This window comes from Ovis aries, chromosome 2 (assembly GCF_016772045.2).
Source record: "Ovis aries strain OAR_USU_Benz2616 breed Rambouillet chromosome 2, ARS-UI_Ramb_v3.0, whole genome shotgun sequence".
Taxonomy (NCBI): Eukaryota; Metazoa; Chordata; class Mammalia; order Artiodactyla; family Bovidae; genus Ovis; species Ovis aries.
Window position 1 is genome coordinate 207,115,347 of NC_056055.1, and position 25,897 is coordinate 207,141,243.

Below are 25,897 nucleotides of genomic sequence, written 5' to 3' on the forward strand. Positions count from 1 at the left end.
TGTGCCCATCTTCGCATGAAATGTTCCCTTGGTATCTTTAATTTACCTGAAGAGATCTCTAGTCTTTCCCATTCTATTGTTTTCCTCTCTTTCTTTGCATTGATCACTGAGAAAGGGTTTCTTATCTCTCCTTGCTATTCTTTGGAACTCTGCATTCAGATGGGTATATCTTTCCTATTCTCCTTTGCCTTTACCTTCTCTTCTTTTCTCTGCTATTTGTAAGGCCTCCTCAGAAAACCATTTTGCCTTCTTGCGTTTCTTTTTCTTTGGGATGGTCTTGATCTCTGCCTCCTGTAAAATGTCACAAACATCCTTCCATAGTTCTTCAGGGACTTTATCAGATTCTAATGCCTTGAATCTATTTGTCACTTCCACTGTATAATCGTAATGGATTTGATTTAGGTCATACCTGAATGGTCTAGTGGTTTTCTCTATGTTCTTCAATTTAAGTCTGAATTATGCAATAAGGAGTTCAAGATCTGAGCCACAGTGAGCTCCTGGTCTTGCTTTTGCTGACTGTATAGAGCTTCTCCATCTTTGGCTGCTAAGAATACAATCAGTCTGATTTTTGTATTGCCCATCTGGTGATGACCATGTGTAGAGTCTTCTCTTGCGTTGTTGGAAGAGAGTGTTTGCTATGACCAGTGAGCTCTCTTGTCAAAACTCTGTTACCCTTTGACCTGCTTCATTTTGTACTGCAAGGCCAAATTTGCCTGTTACTCCAGGTATCTCTTGACTTCGTACTTTGCATTCTAGTCCCCTATAATGAAAAGGACATCTTTTTTTGGTGTCAGTTCTAGTGGGTCTTGTAGGTTTTCATAGAACTGTTCAACTTCAGCATCTTCAGCATTACTCATTGGGGCATAGACTTGGATTATTGTGATATTGATTGCTTTGCCTTGGAAACGAACAGAGATCATTCTGTCGCTTTTGAGACTGCACCCAAGAACTGCATTTTGGACTCTTACTATGAGGGCTACTCCATTTCTTCTAATGGATTCCCGCCCACAGTAGTGAATATAATGGTCATCTGAGTTAAATTCGCCCATTCCAGTCCATTTTAGTTCACTGATTCCCAAAATGTCCATGTTCACTCTGGCCAGTTCCTGTTTTGCCACTTCCAATTTCCCTGATTCATGGGCCTAACATTGCAGGTTCCTATGCAATATTGTTTGTTTCAGCTTCAGAATTTACTTCCCTTACCAATCACATCAACAAATGGGCGTTGTTTTTTCTTTGATTCTGTCTCTTCATTCTTTCTGTCCACTCTTCCCCAGTAGCATATTGGGCACTTACTGGCCTGGGGAGTTCATCTCTCAGTATCCTATCTTTTTGCCTTTTCATACTGTTCATGAGGTTCTCAAGGCAAGAATACCTAAGTATTGGTTTGCCATTCCCTTCTCCAGTGGACCACATTTTGTCAGAACTCTCAACTATGACCCGTCCATCTTTGGTGGCCCTACCCAGCATGGCTCATATTTTCATTGACTGAGAGTGGTCCATATGATCAGTTTGATAGCATTATAAATTTCTTTTTTTTTTTTTTAATGGCTCTCCAGGTTTCAGTTCAGGGGAGTTTATTAGGCATCATTTGAAAAGCCCTATCTCATGCCCATAAACACACATACACAATCTAGTTGCCTCCAAAAACAAATAATGTGCCACTTTCACTATTTTTTAAATCTAATTTTATTTTTTGTTTGTACCAATGGCTTGTGGGCTCTTAGTTCCCTTACCAAGGATTGAACTCATGCCCTCTGTCGTCTAAGTGTGAAGTCGTAACCACTGAACGAACAAGGAATTCCCAGTAATCTTTTTTTTTTAATCTATTTGTATGGTTAATAGGAAAAGAATGTTTAAATCATTTATTAGAGAGACCATGCCCTCTGTGACATGTGCTGGTGGGCCTTGACTCATGGTGTCAGCATCTTGCTGTGTGATACGGGTTGCTATTTGCCTTTTAGTTCCCAGCATCCTTTCCTTTTTTCTGTATTTTCCTATCTACGTGTTCCTGTCTGCTGACCTTTTCTGATGAAAAGAATTGCTACCACACTGAAGAGACACCAACCACTCTGCTTACTTTCACACATTCACCCACGTGGAGGTGTGACCCTGCAATGGAAGAGTGTCAAGTGAATAAAACTGGAGCAGAAATCAAGTGCAGAAGACTTAGGAACTTAATTTCTCTGGACTTCAGTTTCCTTATTGGCTATATAAATCACAGAACTATCTCTTTTCAGATCTAGAATGGGCCTTGGGTATAGCTTATCCAATATACCTCCTGAGTTAACCAGGAAACCTTGGACTCTGAGACGCAACCCTCCTGGAGGGCTCACAGTGCCAGGGGCACCTGAAGCACTGCTTTCCTCACACCTGCTCTCTCATCACTGTATGTTTGAAGGACATTTCTATTTTGTAATGTCAAATGCACTCAACAAGTGTCATAGTATAATTAGCATCTAGGAAACCATCATGCAATTTATGCATCCTGTTAATATTATTAACATACTATTAATATTGCTTACCTGGCAGAGCCTTTTTTTTCTATTTATCTCTTTTTAAGCCCTTAAAAATGTTAACCATTTGCAATGGATTTTCATCATCAAAGTAAAATATTAATATTTACCAATTTAGGGCTTCCTGGTAGTCAGATGGTAAATAATCTGCCTGCAATACAGGGGACCTGGGTTAGATCCCTTTGTCAGGGAGATCCCCTGGAGAAGGGAATTGATACCCACTCCGGCATTCTTGCCTGGAGAATTCCATGGACAGAGGAGCCTGGTGGGCTACTGTCCATGGGATCACAAAGAGTCAGACATGACTGAGCAGCTAACACATACACCAATTTAGGTGTATTTGAATAACATTTTCCCTCTTTATATTTATCCTGTCATCCTAAGTGTCAGTAGCATTAGAAAGAGAATGTGTTCTCTTTCGTCAAATGAGGTGTTTCTGTGACCGATAATTCAATAGCACAGAAGTAACATCTTAGAGCAAAGGGAAACTGAACCTCTGCAAAACCAGCCTTTACCCCCATTTCTACAGAACCAGTTTATCATGTTAATTTCAGTTCCTTTCTCCTTCCTACCACCCCACCTTTCCTCTAGGCTCACCTCTGTGGCTTTGTTAACCGCATGTTATTCTAGACGCAGTGTGAAGATACTCCGAAGACTCTGTGAGCATAAAACCCTGGTTTTCTCGCTGGTTTGCCTGCAGTGCCATTGGTGGGCGTGTGCTGATCATCCTCTTTTCCTCGCTTTACCTCATGTTTGTCTCTGTCAGTCATTCTGGAAGCCAGTACGATTTCTAGTATGAACTTCATACACATCTGTATAAATGCCCAACTGAAAAATCTCATCTTTGATTTCTCATGCATGTCAAGACATCTTAAATTAAAAGTAGATCATTCAAACCTTCGATGGGCTGAAGTCAAGATTCTTGGTGGTGGATTTTTTCTGGAACAAATCACAGCAATTGCTAAAACTCCCTTTTTGCTTGTCCTTCCTCAAGGAAGAAATATAAGCATAGTTTTCGGTTTCTTTTGGACACTCCTCATTTGCTTTGTATGTGGAGTTGTTGCTAAGTTCTCCTGTGTCTTCTAGTTGCTCACTCTGTTTTTGCCTGTGGCCACTGAGTCCCTCTTTACCTTTTTCACATTACTCTCCCAGCCTCTCCATGCTTGGGGCCTCCCAGTCCTTACAGAAAGCCTTCTTGGCACCTTAACTGGGACCCCCAGAGCTTTCCAGGTGTCAATGGCCCTGGAATCAAGTAACACCAGTATTTATGACAAGCTGTCCTTCTGATTTTGCTCAGGAAAATCATTAACCATTCTTAAATAAATCCCGGCTCCTACTCACCATACAGTTTTGAACTTGTGTCTTTGTGATATTTGACATTGGGGATCACATTTCAAACCACTGTTTTTTTTTTCTCTGCCCACTGCATCATCATACGGATGATTCTTCTGGATCTTGGTTTCAGTCTCTGTAAATGCCTATCTTTCTGAGATATCTTTCAAAACTCTCTAAACAGAATTTCATATATAACACATCATCTGACATTTAAGCTGATTTCTTTCCAAGCAAATCATCTATCTAAACAGGGGGAAAAAAATCCCCCCAGGGGTGTGTGTGCATATCATTTATACTGAGGAGACAGCAACTTGTGTTTATATAGATAACACCTTCAGTCTGGGTTGGCCTTTGTATCTTGTATGATTAATTGATGTACCAAGCTGAGACTTTTAACTAGCTGCTGCCTCTTTCAAAATTCCTTTACCCAGACATGCTTAGATGACCCTTCTCTGGCTTCCTGTAATTATATTTATAAGGATTGTTGTTGTTTAGTCACTCAGTCATGTCTGACTCCTTAGGATCCTGTGGTCTGCAGCAAACCAGGTTCCCCTGTCCTTTACCATCTCCCAGAGTTTGCTCAAACTCTTGTCCATTGGGTCAGTGATGCCATCCAACCATCTCATCCTCTGTCATCCGCTTCTCCTCCTGTCTTCAATATTTCTCAACATCAGAATCTTTCTTTTCCAATGCGTCGACTCTTCGCATCAGGTAGCCAAAGTATTAGAGCTTCAGCTTCTGCATCAGTCCTTCCAATGACTATTCAGGGCTGATTTCCTTCAGGATTAATTGGTTTGATCTCCTTGCAGTCCAAGGGACTCTCAAGAGTCTTCTCCAGCACCACAGTTCAAAGGCATTATTGTATCTATAAGGCGCATTAGACAATCACCTCTAATTCTTTGAATTTTGCATTTATCATCTTCACACTGGTGATTGCTTAAGAACTGGAAGATGCACCCTCTTCATATACAACTAGGAACTCCAGTACTAGTTCACTCTAAGCCTGGGAGAGCATGATGAATCTAGCCATCTTCTTACGGGGAAGAACAGTGAATGAGTGCGTAAATTTTTTCCTGAGTGTCCCATAAGCCCTGAATATAGAAGGACAATGATCCAAAAAGCATTGAGCTTCCCTGATGTGGCAATATTCTGTCCTGTAAGGACAGAGTTACTGGCAGGTACACACCTGGTCAGGAATTCTACTCTTTTAAGGGACGCTGCTTGTTTGTGGCTGTCTCTTTGGCTTCCATTATGCTTCTGTGCATCTGGCCAATTAGCATGGGACTTGACCCAGTCTACGCTGTGTTTGTACACTGGTATCAGTTCTCCAATAAGGCATACATACCGTCCCTAACACTTCACTGAGACCCACTTTTCTGTATACTAAAGTGTTGTTGTTTTTTTTTTTTTGTCCACACATCCCCATCTTTAAAAGATATGCTTAGAGCGAGCACCATGATTATTCATCTTAATGATTATCCACCTCTTGTAAAGGTTGATGCATAGGGGGGCCTCCAATATTTAACTGAATAGAGAAACAAAGCAGTTGTATAAACACTTTATGCTTTAAAGTACTTAGTATTTCTTATTTTATTTACCTCTTCAGCCGGTGCATTTTAAACTATGATATCAAGGCATGATATTGTTCCTTGAGCTGAATTGAGGGCTTTTGCATCTGAAATTTAATGAGTCTTATCTCAATTATTTGAAAATCACCAATGAGCGGTACTTCTTTTGCACTTTTGAAATTCCTTTTCACCTCAACTTTTTTTTTTCTTAAAAGCTTAAATTTCTTTCATAAGGCTATACCTGTTTTTGCACAGAATTATGTTTTACTATTTTCATTTACATAGTATTCCAAGAAAATTCACTTGACTACTGGGAGTTGAGCTTTTCAAGCATCTAAGGCAACATTACTCACAAGAGCAAGTGCTATACCCTCCTTTCTCTCATGTGTGTCTATGTGGGGAGGAGGCTGATTCCTGCTGCTGCTGCTAAGTCGCTTCAGTCGTGTCCGACTCTGTGCGACCCCATAGACGGCAGCCCACCAGCCTCCGCCATCCCTGGGATTCTCCAGGCAAGAACACTGAGTGGGTTGCCATTTCCTTCTCCAATGCATAAAAGTGAAAGTGAAGTCACTGAGTTGTGTCCGACTCTCAGCGACCCCATGGACTGCAGCCTACCAGGCTCCTTCGTCTATGGGATTTTCCAGGCAAGAGTACTGGAATGGGGTGCCATTGCCTTCTCTGACATGTATTTACCATACAAATTTTATAATGAAGTAAATTCTTAATCATAACATACATATTAATCAACAATTACCCCAATCATCAATTTACCTCTCAATATTCTAGTTTAAATAATGCAGTTATTGCTTCCATATTATGAGTATTAATGTCCAAAATACCTAAAAACCACTGTTTCTTTTAGGTTGTCTCTCATTTTCTGAGCCTATTAACTCATCCTTAAAATGAAAAGGTTGAACTAAATGAGGGGTTGAACTAAATTATCTCTAAAAGAGATTCTAGCATTTGAAGACTGAGATGTCAACGTATTTTAAAAGGGTGAGTATTGTATGTTTCAGTTAATGTGCATATCATATGAAGCAACGTTTTCTCTTATTCTTATGTTTACAGATTTACCAATTAGAATTCACATTAATTACCCCATTACCTAGAAGTTCTTCAAGCATTTTAACTGCAACACGTAGACTCCATATATAAGTTTTGTACCTTTACTGTTCCAAACACTTCATCTTTAATGTGGCCACCTCCAAACTCCTTTTTCAGAGTTGCTCTTGTTGCTGCATACAACATTTTTTGACGAACATGAGAATGTAAAAATTATTTGTCAGACAGTGGTGTGTCTCATACATGCCCTATTTGACTTCAGCTTTCCATCAGCTCTGTGATGCAGTGTTATCACCAGGTGTTAAATTAAGAACCTATGTCACAGGGCAGTCCAGTGTCACAGAGCCAGGAGAGGTGAAGTTCAGTTTGTTTGATTCCAAAGCCCGGGTCCTCTCTACTGTCCTCACACTGTAGTTTTTAAGAGTCTAATCTTTACTAAACTCCTTCAAGCGGATGTTATATTTTAAACTCTGCACCGGCCCCTGCCCCACCCCACCACAGGAGTTTACATAAAACTGAATATAGTTGACTGTCCCTCATTTCAGCTTGGCCTACAAGGTCTGCCTTCTACCCTATTATATACATTCAAAGAGTGTGTTAGTTGCTTAGTCATGTCTGCGTCTTTGTGACCCCATGGACTGCAGTCTGCCAGTCTCCTCTATCCACGGAATTCTCCAGGCAAGAATACTGGGGTGGATAGCCATTCCCTTTTTTCAGGGAATTTTCCCGACCCAGTGATTGAACCCAGGTCTCCTACATTGCCAGCAGATTCTTTACCATCTGCTGCTGCTGCTGCTGCTAAGTCGCTTCAGTCGTGTCTGACTCTGTGAGACCCCATAGATGGCAGCCCACTGAGCTCCCCCATCCCTGGGATTCTCCAGGCAAGAACACTGGAGTGGGTTGCCATTTCCTTCTCCAATGCAGGAAACTGAAAAGTGAAAGTGAAGTCGCTCAGTCGTGTCCGACTCTTCACGACCCCATGGACTGCAGCCTACCAGGCTCCTCTGTCCAAGGGATTCTCCAGGCAAGAGTACAGGAGTGGGGTGCCATCGCCTTCTCCATTACCATCTGAGCCACCAGCAAAGCTCCATATGCGTCCAAGGATTTGCTCAAATCATCTTCAGTGCTTCTGATTACTTGCATACTCTTATACCCTGGAATGTGTCTTCCCCTGTTTTTAAACTGTAACTCTCTCTCTTCCAGACAATCACCTTTGAATGGGGTTGAGAATTTAAAAATTAAATTTTAAATTGCCAAGTGAAAGATTGTTTAAAACTCTGTCACTTTCCTATTTAAAAATATTCATTGGAGACAGCAAAGGAGAAATTAGGTGACTTAACAGGAGGTGTTTAGTTGTGGGATACTGAAAAGTGGAGAATAAAGCTTATTCCTGAAGAGCTGACAGTGAATTTAAGAAAGACCTCGTTGTTTTAAAGTTTATTTGTTACCTTTCCAAATAGTTGGTACAAAATTGAACTATCTTCTGCGAGCCATGCTACAGTACCGTGGCATATTGATTGATCATAGAAATCCAAATATGTTATTATAAAATATGTTTTAAATAATTTATTATTTTTGTTATTAAAACAGCAAATATTAAGACAGGAAGACTAAAACAACAACAACAACAAAAGAGATCAGTCATGTATTTTAAGTTGAAGGAAAACTATATGGTGTAGCTTAAGGAAAATATATTCATTACCCAAGAAGAATCATGTTTTTCTTTTTCCCTTCTTCCCACTCTCTTCTTTTCACCAGCATAAATATTCTGTATATGTGTGTATATATGCATGTGTGTGTATATATGTATATATATATAATGTATAGGTATGGGTCTTAGCTGAAAATCTATAACTGAAATTGTCAGTCACTCAAATATTCATCTCTGTGCCTCTAAATCAATTTATTTTGTGACCTTGGTGTCATGTACTGTGCATGCATGCATGCTAAGTTGCTTCAGTTGTGTCCCACTCTTTGCAACTCATGGACTGTAGCCCCGCCAGGCTCCTCTGTCCATGGGATTCTGCAGGAAAGAATACTGGGGTGGGTTGCAATGCCCTCCTCCAGGGGATCTTCCCGAACTAGGGATCGAACCCGAGTCGCACATCTCCTGTGTTGGTGGGTTCTTTACCAAGAGGGCCACCTGGGAAGCCTGTCATGTACTAGCTAGACACGTTTTTTTTTGTTTGTTTGTTTGCTTGTTTTCTAATTTGAGATCATTGATGTACTAGTTTGAGTTAAATGCTTAGAAACAAACCAGAGTTTCACGAAATTAGCCCCATTCTCTTCTTAATTTTAAAGATAATGGATCACTTCTGAGGATATTACATTTAGACTAACTTGTTCACTTGGCATTAATGGTAATTCAGGGGCATAACCTGAGAGGCTTAGTCTTCAGATCAACTGACAGAGAAAAGCATCCTGGTGTGAAACTGGGACTCTATTGTCTAAATGTTATGGAAGTGTCTCTTTTTCTTCTTTTTTTTTATGGTTTTGTTTTTTGGTTAGTTTCTTGCAGAGAATAATTGCCAACCGTAGAACTGTTAGTGTGTCACTGCTTAAGAAATTGATTGTACATGCAAAGCAGAAACAGACTCACAGACAACAAAGCAAACCTATGGTAACCCCAGGGGAAAGGGAAGAGGGGAGCCACCAGTTAGGGGCGCATGACTGACCAATTCATTACAGAACTCTATATTAAATAGGTAAGCAGCAAGGATATACTGCACAGAACAGGGACTTATACCCATTGACTTATAGTAACCTGTAATAGAAGAGAATCTGCAAAAATGCTGAGTCACTCTGCTCTCCACCTAAAACAAACACAGTGTTGTAAATTGACTATACTTGAAAAAATGTTTAAGATGGAGGTAGAGAATAATGTAGTGAAGTATACCTATTAGTAAAAAAATAAATAATGGAACATGAACTTGAACTTTATTATACCTTTTGGCATAGTGTTTCATCCTCAGTAGCACATTGATTTCTCATTATAAAATAAGTTTTGTTTGTTTTTTTTTAAAGCAAATTCTAATTGAATAAGGGTGAAAGGTGTTAGAAATTCTATGTTTTGTACACAAAATAAGGATGTTATAGCACATAGAAATATCGGATTTGTAAATACCTTCAAAATGGATTGACTTTTTATAACTGTACCATATAGAATGAAGTATGAAAAATGTTATTTTAAACAGTGATAGCTTGAATTACTTTCAGAATATTGATAAACAGAGAATTGCATTTCTACTATTTTTTCCCAGAGGCACACAAATATAAAATTTTTATAAGAGCAATTTTTAAGTCACAGATTTTTGGAGAGTTTCCTATATAGTGGTCAATTGTGTATGAAACAAATTATTTTTAGCCTAATTGCAGGCAGAGTAGTTAGGCCACTCACTCTGTTAAGGCTGAATTTTATTTGAATTTTCTAATAGTATGATTTGTTTTCAGAATTTAATAACTGACTCAAATATTTAATAGTGGAAGCTTTCATTAAATTTAAAAGAAATCAGGATATATTTTTAGAAGAGCTAACTTATTTTCCTTATCAGTTTTATCTACTTTAGAAGAAAAGAAAGGGAATGAAGCCCATCTCTTTGTGGACTTAAATAGACATTAATGCTATAACCCTAGCAAATAATTTATTTCAGTATATATCATCATTCAGAAGAGCTGAGAAGCACCAAATGGCAGTAATAGCTATATTTCCAGCTCTCCTGAATAGCAAATTGTACTGACTCTGTGAAACTCTTCACTTGTCTGCTGGATAATCATTCTTTTTAAGACTCAAATATATTTTCTAGACCAGTTTTCAATTGCACATTGTCTACTTTTGCATTGCCTAACCGTTTTCTGTTGAGTACAATGACTTATTTTGAAATGCGAGTGGGGAAAGCTAAGAGTTGAAAGATTTTGTTTCCATGTGTCATCCTAGAAATGGATGACAGGAAGATCATTAAATGGATTAATTTACAGGCATCCTTAGAATAGAATGTTTTTACATTAAAGCCCATTATAAGCCTTTTAAATTAAATTGCATTGTACCATACTTTCTGCCCCCCACCCCCACCCCAGGGGTGTCTTGACCTTTCACCTCTTATTTTGTCCTATAGGCACTCCACTGCTGGTGAGGAGAAGCAGTGACCCAGCGCCAAGCCCACCTGCTGATGTCCAGTCAAGCGCTTCACACCCCGGTGGTCAGAGTCTGAAACCTGTGATTCCAGTAGGTATACTATTGTTTGCATTTCTAGTAACAGATCAAAGCGCCTTATACATAAACTAACTGGGACATTACAGTCTTAAGTAAGTGGATAATTAGAGACCTTTTAATAGGATATGTAATATTACTTATAAGATTAATAATAACTAATATGAGCTATTGCTAGTATACAGTTATAGTGAGAGCTATTATTTATAGAGCACCAGTTGTGTGCCTAGGACTGTTTAAAGGGCTTTACATTGTCATCTACGCTTCCACCTCAAAGTACCAACTTGCTTTTGTCTCCATTTTACTGATGATGTAACTGAAGCAGGAGGAGGTCTACTGATTTATCAAAGGTCACAGCTAGTAAGTGGCCAAGTCAAGACTTTAACCCAGGTGGTTGGCTACAGAACCCGTGCCCTTAACTAGTGCACCATACAGTTGGATCCCTCATCCTCTCGCTCCATGATGCTCCGAGAGAGAGTTTATCTGTCTGTGGTGTGTTCATGCAGTGCTGTGTGAAGTCATATAATGGTGAGTGGTTTCACACTGCTGGTGTCATAGACATGTGGTACCAATACCCAGTTTCTACATCTCAACATTCAAATGAAGGCAAAGTGCAATTAGATACTGAAGTGCTTACACCTAATAAAGCTTACAACTGCGTTACTTCTAACTGAGAAGTGAAGTGGCTATAGTTTACTAAGAGACCATGTCCTCTTTCCATATGAAACTGTGGAATTTTTCTGCTAAATCCCAATCTTCTTTGAAGAGTTGTAATTGTGGTTCATCCTCTGAAATCGCCTAAGAGTTAGGTTTTCGATGACGGCTGTATATCATTGCAATAGGTGATCTTCGATAATGGCACCCTCTTTTAAAATTTTTCTGAAAGTGAATCTCTTCTCCATTTAAAGTCTCACTGTGTATGATGCCTTCAGAAAAAAAGGCAGTGTTTTTGGTATATAGAGATGCTGAATGAACTAAGTGGATTCTCCCAGGGTGAAATAAAATATTCTTAGTAAGAAACTGGTAATGTGTAGGATGGCTTCCCTGGTGGCTCAGTGGGAAAGAATCGAATCCACCTGCCAGTGCAGGAGATGTGGGTTTGATCCCTGGGTTGGGAAGATCCCTGGAGAAGAAAATGGCAACCCACTCCAGTATTCTTGCCTGGGGAGTGTCATGGACAGAGAAGCCTGATGTTCATGGGGTTGCAGAGTCGGACTTCACTGAGCAACTAAACAACAATAGTATGTATGAGAAGGAAATGGCACCCCACTCCAGTGTTCTTGCCTGGAGAATCCCAGGGACAGAGGAGCCTGGTGGGCTGCTGTCTATGGGGTCGCACAGAGTCGGACACGACTGAAGCGACTTAACAGCAGCGGCAGCAGCAGGGGTCACCATACTAACTCATGGGGTAATTAAATAGGTTTACAGCAATATTTTGCATGTTTCTTTTTGTAAGCCTGGAAGTGTCCTGAAAGTATTTTAGAGGTAATATTTTCTCACTTTCCATCCTTATAAGGAAACGTATTTAATAGAACATTATTTTAATAAAAATCAGGTGTAAATGTTCTGCTCTAATGATGAGTATAAACAGAACCAGTATGTGGTGTGGCATTTGTATGTGTGCTTAATGACCACTGATTGAGCCCACGTTAAGCCTAAATATATTGGACTGGAGGAAGAGAAGAACCATAAAAATGAGAGAATTACATAAAAGAGAAAAACAATAATTTACTGCTTATTTTTATGATGTTAATATACCCCCAAAGCAAAGTGTGATCTGTGTTACCATGATTTACATGCAGAAACCCCACCAATATTAGGTCCATGTTTCTATCACTTAGGCTCTGTGTTGAGATCAACTGAAAGTACAACAGTAAAGCTTTCCCTAGACAAAGTGAGGGCTACTGTCTTTCTGCTACATTCTATATCCTTAACAAAATATGATACCACTGTGTTCCAAGCTGGGGTAATCGGAGAGGACTGTTCAGGACTGGTTTCCTTTATGATTGACTGGTTTGCTTTCCTTGCAGTCCAAGGGACTCTCAAGAGTCTTCTCCAATACCACAGTTCTAAAGCATCAGTTCATCAGTGCTCAGTTTTCTTTATGGTCCAACTCTCACATCCATACATGACCACTGGAAAAACCATAGCTTTGACTAGACGGACCTTTGTTGGCAACATAATGTCTCTGCCTCTTAATATGCTGTCTAGGTTTGTCTTGGCTTTTCTTCCAAGGAGCAAGTGCCTTTTAATTTCAAGGCTGTAGTCACCATCTGCAGTGATTTTGGAACCCAAGAAAATAAAGTCACTAGGTGTCTAAATGAAGACATTTATGTGTTTTTGTTTTTACCAGGAAGAAAAATGCATTTGTATGTGTGGAAGTGCACACGCTTTGTGTATTATAGCTATCTCCCTTTATCTCTGTACATCCTAACTCACATGCTAGTTACATGTGCTTGTCCAGTATCATAACCACTGGCCAAATGTGGATATTGATCACTAGAAATGTATTTCAAGTGTGACATACACACTGGATGTCAAAGATTGAAATACAAAAAAAGTAATATAAAAAATGTTATTGATAATTTTTTATTGACTCCACATAAAATGATACTAGGTTTGGTAAATTCAGTTGAATAAAGTATATTTAAATGGTTTTCACCTGTTTCTTTGTACTTTACAAAAAGACACAGCTACTGAAAAATTAAAAATTACATCCATGGTTCACATTGTATTCCTATTGGACAGAGCAGCTCAGACCTAAGTAAAATTGGATATAGCACTAATGAAATGGTTTGAGACCCCTGAGAGAAAGTTCTTTGAGTTGCACATCATCTCTGGGGTAACAGTATGATTAGGTTTGCCTGGGGAAGTCTGAGTTCATGTGGCATATTTATTAATAGTGTCCTTGCTAACTCTCAGAGGTGTCCATGTATGGATGATAAATTATGTGGCACCCTACACATAGCCCTGTAGTCGCTTGTAGTGTTTGCTCAGTGACCAGAGGAGCAGTCTTCGAAGGAAACCAGGGGAACATAACAACCACAACTCTTACATGGGAGCACACTGCCCAGAGGGTTCTGTGTGTCTCAGACCTGAGCCCAGGTGGTACAGAATTGGAGACTACACATTCACCGTCTCTCGGACTCTGTAATTCTATCCGATGCTTCCTCTACCACTTCAGCTGCAGTATAGTTGATTTCTATGGTTTGATAAGGGATGATGAAAGTGGGGAGCATGTGATAATGGACCCACTGATATGAAAAATAATTGCTTAAAAAGCCCCATTCTATTGCATTTCATTTCAATATCCAAGAAGAAAAGCAACTACAACAAAATCCCCACTCTTAAACAGTGTTCATATGTAAGTAATTCACAGATGGCAGAGCCCCAAGTGGGTTATATTCAATCATTCCCAAGAAATGAAACTTACTTAAAACCCACAGCATAAGAAGCTGTAGGAATGAATATTTGACACGTTTGATTATGTTGAAATATTGCCTCTAAAACCACAGTTGATGATTGTTATTTTTAGTTGTACTTCATTAGACTTGCTCTAGAAGGGAGATTTTTCTTTGATGTCCAGAGATATGTGTTTTGAAATGCTGGAAAAGTCACACTTGTTTTCTGGCTGGTGAAGTTTTTACAGATTGGTTATTTAAGATGTATAGCCTCGAACAAGTTGGAGGTTTTAAAAGGGTTTAAAGTAGAAAAATCATATCTTCTGCAAATTTCTAATTCTGTGAATATTACAAAGCCGCTAAACCTCAGTATTTGTCTCTAAGAGTACAACCAGATAAATTTATTTCCTTCCTTCCTCTTTTCATAAACGTATCCAGTTAATCAGAATAGCGTGATTATTAATGTGCAAATATTATATGACTATTTATCTTTCAAGGAATAGAAAATTCAATTCGACTGACTGCTTGTGAATCAAAGAAAGAGAATCCTGGGGGCAAGACAGTGCAGTAAGAACCTCGTTATGGGCCTCTTGCCTTCCTTGCCTTGATTGTAACCTGGTGTCCTTGGCTTAAGGGCATGCCATAAAGCCAGGGTCTTGAAATTGATGTTCCTGAATTTGCCGATGGAAGAGAACTCTAAAACAGATGTGATTTTTTTTTTCCCCTTAATATCCGGTTAACTACCACGGTTGTTTTGTGTTTTAATGACTGTTTATGGTTTCATGTTTAACCCTAGGGCAAAATGATCCTGCAGGGTGAGTAAATTAAAAAGTTGATTCCTGAAAACGATAATGCTGTGGTGGTTCTCTTCGTTTGTTCTAAAACTATTATTTGTCTTGATTCACCAAAGTAAATTAAGAAAATACTGGTCTGTTTTTCAGGCTATATCTAAAATATATGCACTTTATTTCAAAAAATAACATGGTCGTCTTTGAAGTTGTTAAATTGAAAGTCCATGCATGGGTTACAGAGGGTCTGTTAAGTCCCTGAAGTTTTACTCATGGCATTGTGTTTGTGTGTGTGTGCGTGCGTGCGTGTGTGTGCGTGTGCGTGTGCGTGTGTGTGCGTCCTGTGGAGAAGGCAGTGGCACCCCACTCCAGTGTTCTTGCCTGGAAAATCCCATGGACAGAGGAGCCTGGTGGGCTGCAGTCCATGGGGTTGCAGAGAGTCGGACACGACTGAGCGGCTTCACTTTCACTTTTCACTGTCATGCATTGGAGAAGGAAATGGCAACCCACTCCAGTGTTCTTGCCTGGAGAATCCCAGGGACGGGGGAGCCTGGTGGGCTGCCGTCTATGGGGTTGCACAGAGTCGGACACAACTGGAGCGGCTTAGCAGCAGCAGCAGCAGCGTGTGTGTCCTGAAAGTGCTTTATCACTCTTATCAGATGTTACAAGGAATGCAAAAGACCAAGAACCGCTTGTTTTCAGGTTAGGATGAAATAATGTGGGGAAGCCACTAATTCTGAGAGTATGATGAAAGATAAAGAAGAAAAGTGGAAATTACTTCTGTCCTCCAAATGTGTATTAAATAATAATTAAATAATTGTGTATTAAATAATAATTATTTCCTCATATTATTGGGCTTCCCTCATGGCTCAGTCGATAAGGAATCCACCTGCAATGCGGGAGACCTGGGTTCGATTCCTGGCTTGAGAAGATTCCCTGGAGGAGGGCATGGCAACCCACTCGAGTATTCTTGTCTGGAGAATCCCCATGGACAGAGGAGCCTAGTCGGCTACAGTCCATGGAGTCACAAAGAGTCGAAAATGTGTATTAAATAATTGAGGTCATTTCATATATTACTACCTTTCCTCTCGAGCACATAATATATTAATATGTAAATCCAAGATGTGCAGTTAAATGGGAGTTTTTGAATTGCCTCATTGAGAGGTCAAAAATAGCTCCTAAGTCAATAGCAACACAATTCATAGCAACAGTAAGATTGAAAGTAAGGGGAACCAATTCCTTTGGGAAGACACCCTGAAGAGAAGTGTTTCCAGTGGTCCTGCTTTTTCAATAGGATTGAGAAGGGAAAATATAATATCAGTTCTTCGGAGGTTTTGGTATTTCATCGGCAAAGATAATGACAGGTAGCTTCCAGTGAGAGAAAATTTTTCCGGTGAGTAGAAGCACTGTCTTTGTGTCTTGCATATATATATATATATATATATATATATATATATATTAGAAATTTATATATTAGAAAATTTTCCCTTGGATGTCACATACATTGAAGTTATTATAGCCAATGTTGCTCTTAGATTAAAAATTTTCAAATCCATGAAAGGAATTAATGAAATATTACAGAGAAAGTTAAATATTAGGATTAAAATCATCAAATTGTCACTGACATGTCAGAGGACTTTTGGTTGTGGGTTGCTGACTGTCGACACCCAACATGAAAATTCTGAATGTCCAAATCATTTTTCTATCCATTAGATAGGTAATTAAGTAGCCACAGAAACAAGGGGAGCAAAATAATTATTGTAGATACTGATGTAAATTAGAAAGAAAACTCTAGCCATTGTCTTCCAAGGAGGAGAGATGGATACTGAAGAGTGAAAGGGAGGGAGAAATAACGTGTAATATATAATCATATTATTTAGAGATACTGAAGCCTACAAAAGGTTTTCCTTTTTTTTTTTTTTTTCCTCTCCTGACACAGTGATTTAATAATAGTCCTGGTGTTTGTAACTCCAGCTGTTCACGCTGTGTGCTGATAAGACCAGAGCTTGGAGACACATTTCAACGATGGTTTTCATATGGCTTTGTTTTTAAGAGATAAAACTGCCATCCAATATTTCACGGGGCCAAATGTTTACTTAGTTTGGCAAGTTTAGGCAGCTTAGTTTCTGAAACAGTTATGTTTGTAAGACTCAAGCTCAGGTGGGGGAAATCTAGAAGCCCAATTTATTCTGCAGAAGAGTTTTTCATCAAACTTTTCAGGAGTAGATGAAACAGATTTAGACTGCATTAATGTCTATGCCATGAGTAACGAAGGAACCTGGGGATTGTGCCCCCTGTTTATGAGGTGCTTCCCCATCATTCTTTTTGGGTCTAGTCCAGAACTAGTCCAGAAAATCTAAAAGAAGTATCCCTATTCAGAGTTCAGTCTCAGAAATTACAGAGGTAACTATGACATGCCATCTCTAGCTGTTAAAGTTGATCTGCACATAATGAAAATTGAATGGATTTGCTTTTATGTCAACATAAATTGGTTAATCCCTTAAGTGTCCATGACCTCTGCCATGTGCCATCCAGAAAGCATAAGGCATGGTCCCTGTCCTCAGGAAACTTACAACCTCATTATGAAGACTAGAGCTAAAGCAATTAACCCTAGCAATCTGCCAGCAAGTATCAAATCATTGAAGTGAAAGTGAAGTCGCTCAGTTGTGTCCGACTCTTTGCGACCCGTGGACTGTAGCCCACCAAGCTCCTCCGTCCATGGGATTCTCCGGGCAAGAATACTGGAGTGGGTTGCCATTTCCTTCTCCAATCAAATCATTAAGTCATATATTTTTAACCATAGAACCAGTATCCTTTGCCTTCAGTCTATACTCTTGGCCTCTCAAGAGAATTACCATGTGTACTATCTCTATTAGCTCTTATGTCACTCAAATATAACTGCTTGTTTACATGTCTGTTACAAGACAAGGCTCCTTAGAGGCATGAGCTGATGTATTCATTTTTGTGAATGAAAGCCCCCAGGCACAGTGCCTGACACATTAATATGATTTAGATGATTAAAACTTTTACTTCCAAGAAGGGCAAAATGAATTCCATTCAGCAGCTTTCAACTATTTTGTAAAGATGTTTGTATTTGTGTGTTTGTATGTGTATACATAGGTATGTATATACACACACATATGTATAAATGAATTAGAATGTGCAAATTATGAAATTACCTATATAGCATACTGTTTTATTCTCTAAATAGCTTAGGTTAGGATTTTCTGCTTTAGGACAGTGTGTTAACCTATGTTTTTCAGTGTTGTCAAGGGGAGAGAGATGTTTAAACACAAGTTCTCCTCTTGGAATTTAAAATGTGGTTGGGTGGCTGAAGTCAGAAATTTCAGGTGAGATCCAATTTATCTTCCTACCATTCTAGCAATGACTCCATCAGAGAAATTGATTCTGAGAAAGAATAGAATTTAAAGGAAAGAACAAACCTTGATGATTCTAGAGGTGAACATTTTATAAAGCCTGATTTTGTTAGGGTCTATGAAATGTGAACAAAGGAAATAATTTAGTATGCAATCAATGGAGTTACTTATCTGAGTTCTACATTTTTGTCAATAAAACTATGAGTTCTATAATCTGAAAGTTAGTAATCTCTGTAGTTATAGCTTTTTAATTTTCTAATAATTGTTCAAAGAGCTTACAAAATCCTTCAAAAGACTAGAAATGTCTGGATGAGATAGCACTCTTATACCCATCACATTTAAAGAGTTCCCCTTCTAAATTTTTCTCATATTGCATCTTCAAGAAGTTCTTCTAATTTCAAGTGATTTGGAATAAAATAAAAACCACAATCTTGATATGTGAATTAGTTCAAGAGCATGAGAACGTTTATAAGGTGTTTCATAGCAAAAATCTCATCAACATCTCATGTGAACAGCATGACTGTGTTGTTTGAAATTTAGTAAAGGTGATGTTTAAGGTAGCTTTATTCCAAAGGTCAAGATTGTGTGTCCTGACTGCATCAATAACTCTCTAATCCTGAGAAAATTATTTAAATCATGGATGACTTCCACAGAAATTTTGTATAATTGAAAGGAAATAATAAATAAAAATCCTATATGAACTACTGTTAAGGACTCAGACACCCAAAGTAGCATCTGCACAGTTCCAGATATAAGTTATTACCTTGATTGGTATGAATTCATCTTTAAATTTCCTTTTCATGTCCAAATATTCGTAAGTGCTCATAGAATGAGGCTGTATTTCTATGTAAAACACCAAGCTTTATTTTTATTTCTGAAGGTAATATTATCTATATCTATATCTATACATATATATATGAAGCTAAGTACACACACAAAGGCAGCAGCATAGAAACATACATACATCTACATATGCACATTTAAATTCCAGAGACTAAAGTGCAAGTAGATTGTATTACTTTAAAGTGAAAGCTCAAGGGTATGGATTGTGTCTCTTGTAAATTCTGATCTGCTGTATGTCCCTTCCATGTTTTGGACATTTACTGAAGATTGATGGCAAGGAAGAAAAGGGTTAATGAGTGTTCACCTTGAGAAGTAACAAGACAATCAGTATTAGAAGGAAGGAAGGATTTTTTTTTTTTCCCTGAGCATGGTGCAATTCTTAGAAATCTCTTCTGATGGGAGTTTTTTTTTTTTTTCCCCCCTCACAACCTAAACTCTTCTGAAGAGCAAGTTTCATTTTTTTTTTTCTTTCAAAATCTGTTCGTCGAATGACACTGTACAGACATTTAAAAGAGTTTTCTCTTTCTCAGGAGGGTGGCCCCTTTCCTAATAGCTCTGTACTTTAAAACAGAGTTCTGATTTAGATGAATCACACTTTAAAAGTAGCTACTGTGTGTGTTTCATGCTTGTGGAAACTTACAGCGTCCTCGTAAGCAGCATGTGAGCTTGTCGCCATACAGCTTTTGATGTCTGATTAGATGATCTTAGGGACATCTGGAGTGAGTTAGTTTTGAAGTTACTGGTGTGAGGCGCTGAAGAATCCAGAGCCTTCTGACAGACTTGAACCAGTGAAAACACCACTACTTTTAGCAAATCTTTTTTAACCTGCAACCTAGCTGACGATTTTCTGACTGACATAGCCCTGATATTTTCCAACTGACTTTCCAGCCCCCTTTTTCTACAGAGCTCCCCACCTTTCAAGCAAAGAATGGGTAAGTGGCATCTGTTGTAAAAACCATAAAGGATTATTCCCCTTTGAAAGGAAAAGGTAGATTCTTAAGTATCACAAGTCAGAATTGATGAACTTGCTTAAAGAAATTGCATTGTCTCGTTTTTCTTTGCCTTTAATTTCAGTCACTGTGTCAATCATGCATGCTTCCTTAATTTTTAAATAAAATATATTTGACACTCAGCTATGTTCTATGAAGATTCAAAGATAAATAGGCATCCAAAGCAATTGATATTGCTGCAGTGTAATACCACAGTTTTAGAACATCTATTAAAAGTTCATACATTTATCTTGTCAAAATGTTATTTGAATAGTCTCATTAAATACAAACATTGTTTAGTTAGAAGTTGTATAATTTGTCCAATGAGGTTTTACTGGTATGAGATGATTTCTCACTATTTCCTGAATAAAATTATTATATACCTATAAATATCTGACTATATTTACAAAATTTGATCATGTCCCTCTCCTTCCCTGAAACAACTGACCACTTCCCAGGATATATTTTTAAATTTCTTGGTGTGGCTTTTTTTTTTAATTGTAGTGAAATACATAGCATTTAGTATTTACCATCTTAGTCATTTTTAAATATATGGTTGAATTTCGCTAAGTACATTCATATTATTGTGCAACCATTACACCGTGAATCTCCAGAGCTCTTTTCATCTATTACAGCAAAACTGAAACTCTATACTTATTAAACAGTAAATCCCAATTGCCCCCTCTCCCCTGCCCTTGGCAGTTACCATTATACTTTCCATATCTATGATTTTGACTACTCTAGGCATCTCATATAAGTGAAATCATAAATATTTGGTTTTTGTGATGGCTTATTTAATTTAGCATAATATCCTCAAGGTTTATTCATGTAGCCTGTACCAGAATTTCCTTTTTTTAGGGTGAATAATATGTATGTGGAACATTTTGCTCATCTATCCATTCATTGATGCACACTTGCATCGCCTCTATGTTTTAGCTGTTGTGAATAATGCTGCTGTGGACATGAGTGTACAAGTATTCTTCTTAGACCCTATTTTCAATTATTTTGGGTATATACCCAGGAGTAGAAATTCTGAATCAATGATTATTATATATTATATAATATATATACATAGCACACCATAATGTTTTCCATAGTTTTTGTAGCACTTTATATTATCACCAACAGAACACAAGGGCTCCAATTTCTATACATCCTTGCCAACACTTATAATTTTCTGCTTTTTAAAAAATAGCCATTCTGATGGATACGAGGTGTCATCTTGTGGTCTTGATTTGCATTCCCCTAATGATTAGCAATGTTGAGCATCTTTTCATGTGCTGGTTAGTCATTCATATATTTTCCTTGGAGAAATGTCCATTCACATCCTTTGTGCACTTTTTAATTGGGTTGTATGTTTTCGCTGTTGTTGTTGAGTTTGGGGATTTCTGTATATATTCTGGATATTAATCCCGTATTCAGGTGATTTGCAAATGTTTTCTTCCATTCTGCAGGTTGCCTTTTTACTCGACAGTGTCCTTTAATATCTCTGAACTATTCATTTTCATGAAGTCCCGTTTGTCTGCTTTGCTGTTGCCTGTTTGTTTGTGGCTGTATCCAAGAAAGCATTGCCAACCTTGGGGTTGTGAAGTTTTTGCCCTATGTTTTCTTCTAAGAGTTTTATAGGTTTAGTTCTTATGTGTAGGTAAACGATCCATTTTGAGTTAAATTTTGTATATGGTCTTGGCGAAGGTTCAACTTCATTCTTTTGCAGGTGAATATCCAGTTTTCCCAGAACTGTTTGTTGAAAATACTATTCTTTCCTTGCATCCTTGTTGAAAATTATTGACCATATGAGTAAGGGTTTATTTTTGCCTTCTCGGCCTTACTTTTTACAACCTAACCTCAGCCTAGATGTTTAGCTTCATCTCCAGCCCCAGCACATTAGGTACTCCATGTGTGCTGCGTGGAGTTTCTCACATGTGCACAAAACGACCCTGTGTTTTGCCCAGCTGTTATCTTCTGCCAGGCAAAGGACAAATCTCATTCATGCCCACTCCCCCGAGTGAATGTGCAGTTTCCTTCCAAAACCCAGTACAGTGGTCTTTTTCTTTTACTCATCCCTCCTCCCCCCAACCTCTCTCTGTTATGTACAGAATCCTGCCCATGGTGCACTGATATCTTTATTATAATTCTTTCTACCCCATGTTATAATTTCCCACATTTTATATCTCCCTTACAAGACTAAACTCCTTGTGAGTAGATCAAATTTTCTTTCACATACCCAAAATGAAATATCTTTCCTAAAGAACAGGGGGCATTTATAAAAGGTTTATATAAAGAACAGAATGAAATACATTTTCCTAATAGCCTATTTAAACCACAAAGCATTTTAATTGCAATTTTAATAGCGTTAATCTGCATGCTAGGTCTGCCAACAGATGGCCATGTAACACTACCCAGGATGTCAAGGAAGGAGGGCCTTTCTTTGCTCAGTTCCAAGTTCATGTCAGATGTGGACACTTCATTATTTATATTTAAATATGGTATTTCATCTCATAAAAATCTGCAAGTTCCACTTTATTTACTGTGTTTCGTAGATGAAGAAGCTAGGAGCTAGAAGCTCAAATAAGTCAATTCATTTGCCCCAGATTATATAACTAATTAATAGCAGGGCTAGGATTTTCAAATATATTTCCATCCAAAGTATAACCTCTTTTCATTCTACCAAAGATTAGCCTTGGAAGTAGCACCCTAGAGTCCATACCTTTGTCCGATTGATGCTATCTATCATTGTTCAAATGCTTAGGGCAATCTTCATTTGAAACTGCCTTAAAGCCAGTTTATGAACTGCTTCCTTAAAAAAAAAATCACTTCACTATTTTATACTCATGGACCATTTTTCTCCCATAAATGGTATTATATTTGATGCCAAAATTTATATTATAAAGTTTGTCTCAAGTAACTTGACTGTTTATACAATTTAAGTATCTCTATGCAGCAGAAAGATGTGCTACCGTAAAACAAAAAGAAAAGTAAAAACAAAAAATCTGATTTAGGCGTAAAGAACATTTAAAGAACATTTATAGAAGAATAGATTCAGATGTGGTTTAGAAGCAGAGTACAGAGTTTTATAGCCATTCTTTGTTTATCCAGTTGTCTAGTGGTTAAGACAACCAGTTTTTATCCCTGAACCATCCACTGGCTCTCTGTCAATGTAGACAAGTATAATTTTGTTCTCTGTCTGGAAAAGAAGATTGTCTTCTCTCATGCTCACAGTGGAAGTGTGAAGTTAATACCTTTTATCTTGAGTATAGCATTTAGGAGAATGTGGGTGCTTAATATATGTTAATAATAGTGATAATAGTGAATGTTGATAATTAGAGGTCTTTTATAATTACCAAATTTCTAATGTGTGTTAAATATAATTAAAGGGGAATGATTTAAATTAATATGCACACATGCAAAAACTAGAGCTAGCCACAAATTTTATTTTTAGCTTCTTAACATCGTGAATGTGAATCAAGTATTAAGAAATCCAGTTATGATTACTGTTTCACTCTGGTCATGATGGAAAACCCAAGCAGGATCTGGAAACTAGAATGGCCTCTGTTTGAGTGAAAAATATAGTCATGAATGGGGATTTACAAAGAAATTTTGTGATTGGAGCTTGGCCACATGAAATTGTGAATCAGACATTATTATTTTAATCTATCGCTATAACACTGAGTTCCATGAGAGAAAGGTACTTTTCCTAGAAACTGGACGCCATTCCAGGAGTAAGTAACAGACAAATGCCTGGAAGGGCCCTAGAAAATGTAGGTGGAATAGAGGAAACAATAATCACAAATAATTTCCCATCAAATTCATCTGGAGATTCATTCTTCAAACTCAATTATTTCATAAGGTACAAGAATGGTAGGTGAGCTGAGGATTGTGAGAGGCAGCAAGCTGAAATGATTGAGAGCATGGACTTGTAAGTTTGAATGCCTTGTTCAAATCTACTTCTGCCACTGAGTAAGGGGTTGATTTTTGTTAAGTATGTACCTTCTTTTGGCCTCTCTTTTCTCATCAGTAACATGATAATAGCAGTATTTACCTTACAGCAGGGATACCCAACCTCCAGGATCTAATTGCTTGATGATCTGAGATGGAGCTGATATAGTAATACTAGAAATAAAGTGCACAATAAACGTAATATGTTTGAATCATCATGAAACCATCCCTCCTCACCCCCAGTCTGTGGAAAAATTGTCTTCCACGAAACTGGTCCCTAGTGCCAAAAAGGCTGTGAAATGCTGCCTTACAGGTTCGTCTTGAGAAATAAATGAGTGGATATTTGTAAAATTTCTTATGATATATAGTAAATTATTTGCACTTCTTAAGTAAATATATGTGTTGGATTTGAGTCATGCATGAAGGAGAAATGGGTGGTAGGGTAGGTAGACTCTAGAAGCAATTCTGAGTTTTATTTTTTTAAGCTGACTTTCATAAGATTTAGCTTTAATTTAAGGAAGGAATTTCACACAGAGCTAGGAAAACTAAAAAAAAACTAATTTCAAAGTTGAACTTTAAATGTATGTGAATAGTAAATATATGTTGAGTGCCTTTTGTTTACAGAAACTCTTCCAATTTCTTTTCTTTTGGGTGGGGTAAAGGAAAAGAAAAAGAACAAAATAAAGACCTCCAAAGACCAATTCAATTCTTAAAGCAGTATTGCAACTGCATCAATGAATTCAGCCCTAGTTTTCCTCCCTTGATCTGAAATTGTTCTCTTCCTTGTAAACATTTTGCTAAAATTGAAGACCTAGTAGGAAATAGGAAAGGAGGGGTTATTAAGAAATGGGGCAGTTTCAAATGGTTCAAACTTGTCATTCATCTCCTGTGCTTTTCTGAAAGTCCTGTCCTCTGGTGTTTCCCTTACTTGCTCTTCTGCCCCTCTATCTTGAAATCACCTTTCTCATTTGTCTGCATGGCAGACACTTTCTCATCTGTTAAGGCCAGTCTAAAACATCACCTCCTTTTAAAATTTCTTTTTAAAACCCTACTTCCTGGCAGAAATTTGGTGCCATTTCAGCAATAATTTTTAAAGTGCAATATGACATAGCATTTGTTGAGATCATGATGATAATAGTTTTTTGTAGGAGGCAGTATTTAATATAGGACCGAAATATCAGCGGCCAAACAAAAGCTACCTGGAGAGCACAGTATGGATGCTTGTCATATCACACGCTGGTTCCCGGACTCAGGCGTGCTCTGCTGTACTTGGAGTTGAGCAAACTCTTTCTTCCTGGTTCCACTGCCGCCTCCCTTCTGTGAAAATGAGCCATACTTTTGCCATGAGCAGTGTCATGAACCCTTATTTTATTGTATGTCTCCCTCCTTCCTTTGCAGTGGAGGTGCTCTGAGGGCAGATGATGTACTTTTTATCTTGGTAGTCTAGCACTTATCTTATGGTAGGTATTTAATAACTGACTAAATAAATGGAGTGGTAAAATAGTGGACAAGCAACCGGAAAGAATGAAAACTGAACAGATTCACAGATTCTGATTAATGTTTTTTTAAAAATAAGATATTTTAAAGGCAGTGTTGAAAGAATATAGTATTTTACATGGTAATATACATATATTATAAAGGTATATAAAATACTATACATATATAGTATTTTTTGGTGTGTCTTCTGCATTCACTGTTAAGTGATGAACAAATTTTCAGTCAGCATGAAAATTGTTTATATCACGAAATGAAACAGAACACGCATAGAGCTCTGAGAACATGAAGCCATTTCTGCATTTTTAATACAGTTCAAACTCAGTCTCTCCAAGTCACTTTCAGCTTCTTTCATTTTAAATGTGTTGGCAGTGGTGGGGA

The 25,897-nt window shown here is 38.0% G+C and overlaps 1 protein-coding gene across 6 annotated transcripts in view; it reads left to right on the forward strand.

Annotated features, from left to right (window-relative positions):
- PARD3B (par-3 family cell polarity regulator beta) overlaps positions 1 to 25,897 on the forward strand; it is a 1,199,064-nt gene that overhangs the window by 523,950 nt on the left and 649,217 nt on the right. For all 6 annotated transcript variants that reach the window (XM_060410277.1, XM_060410276.1, XM_004004847.6 and 3 more), the window contains one exon: positions 10,594 to 10,703. In XM_060410277.1, the coding sequence (XP_060266260.1) occupies positions 10,594 to 10,703 (110 nt within the window). The remainder of the gene's footprint in view (positions 1 to 10,593; positions 10,704 to 25,897) is intronic.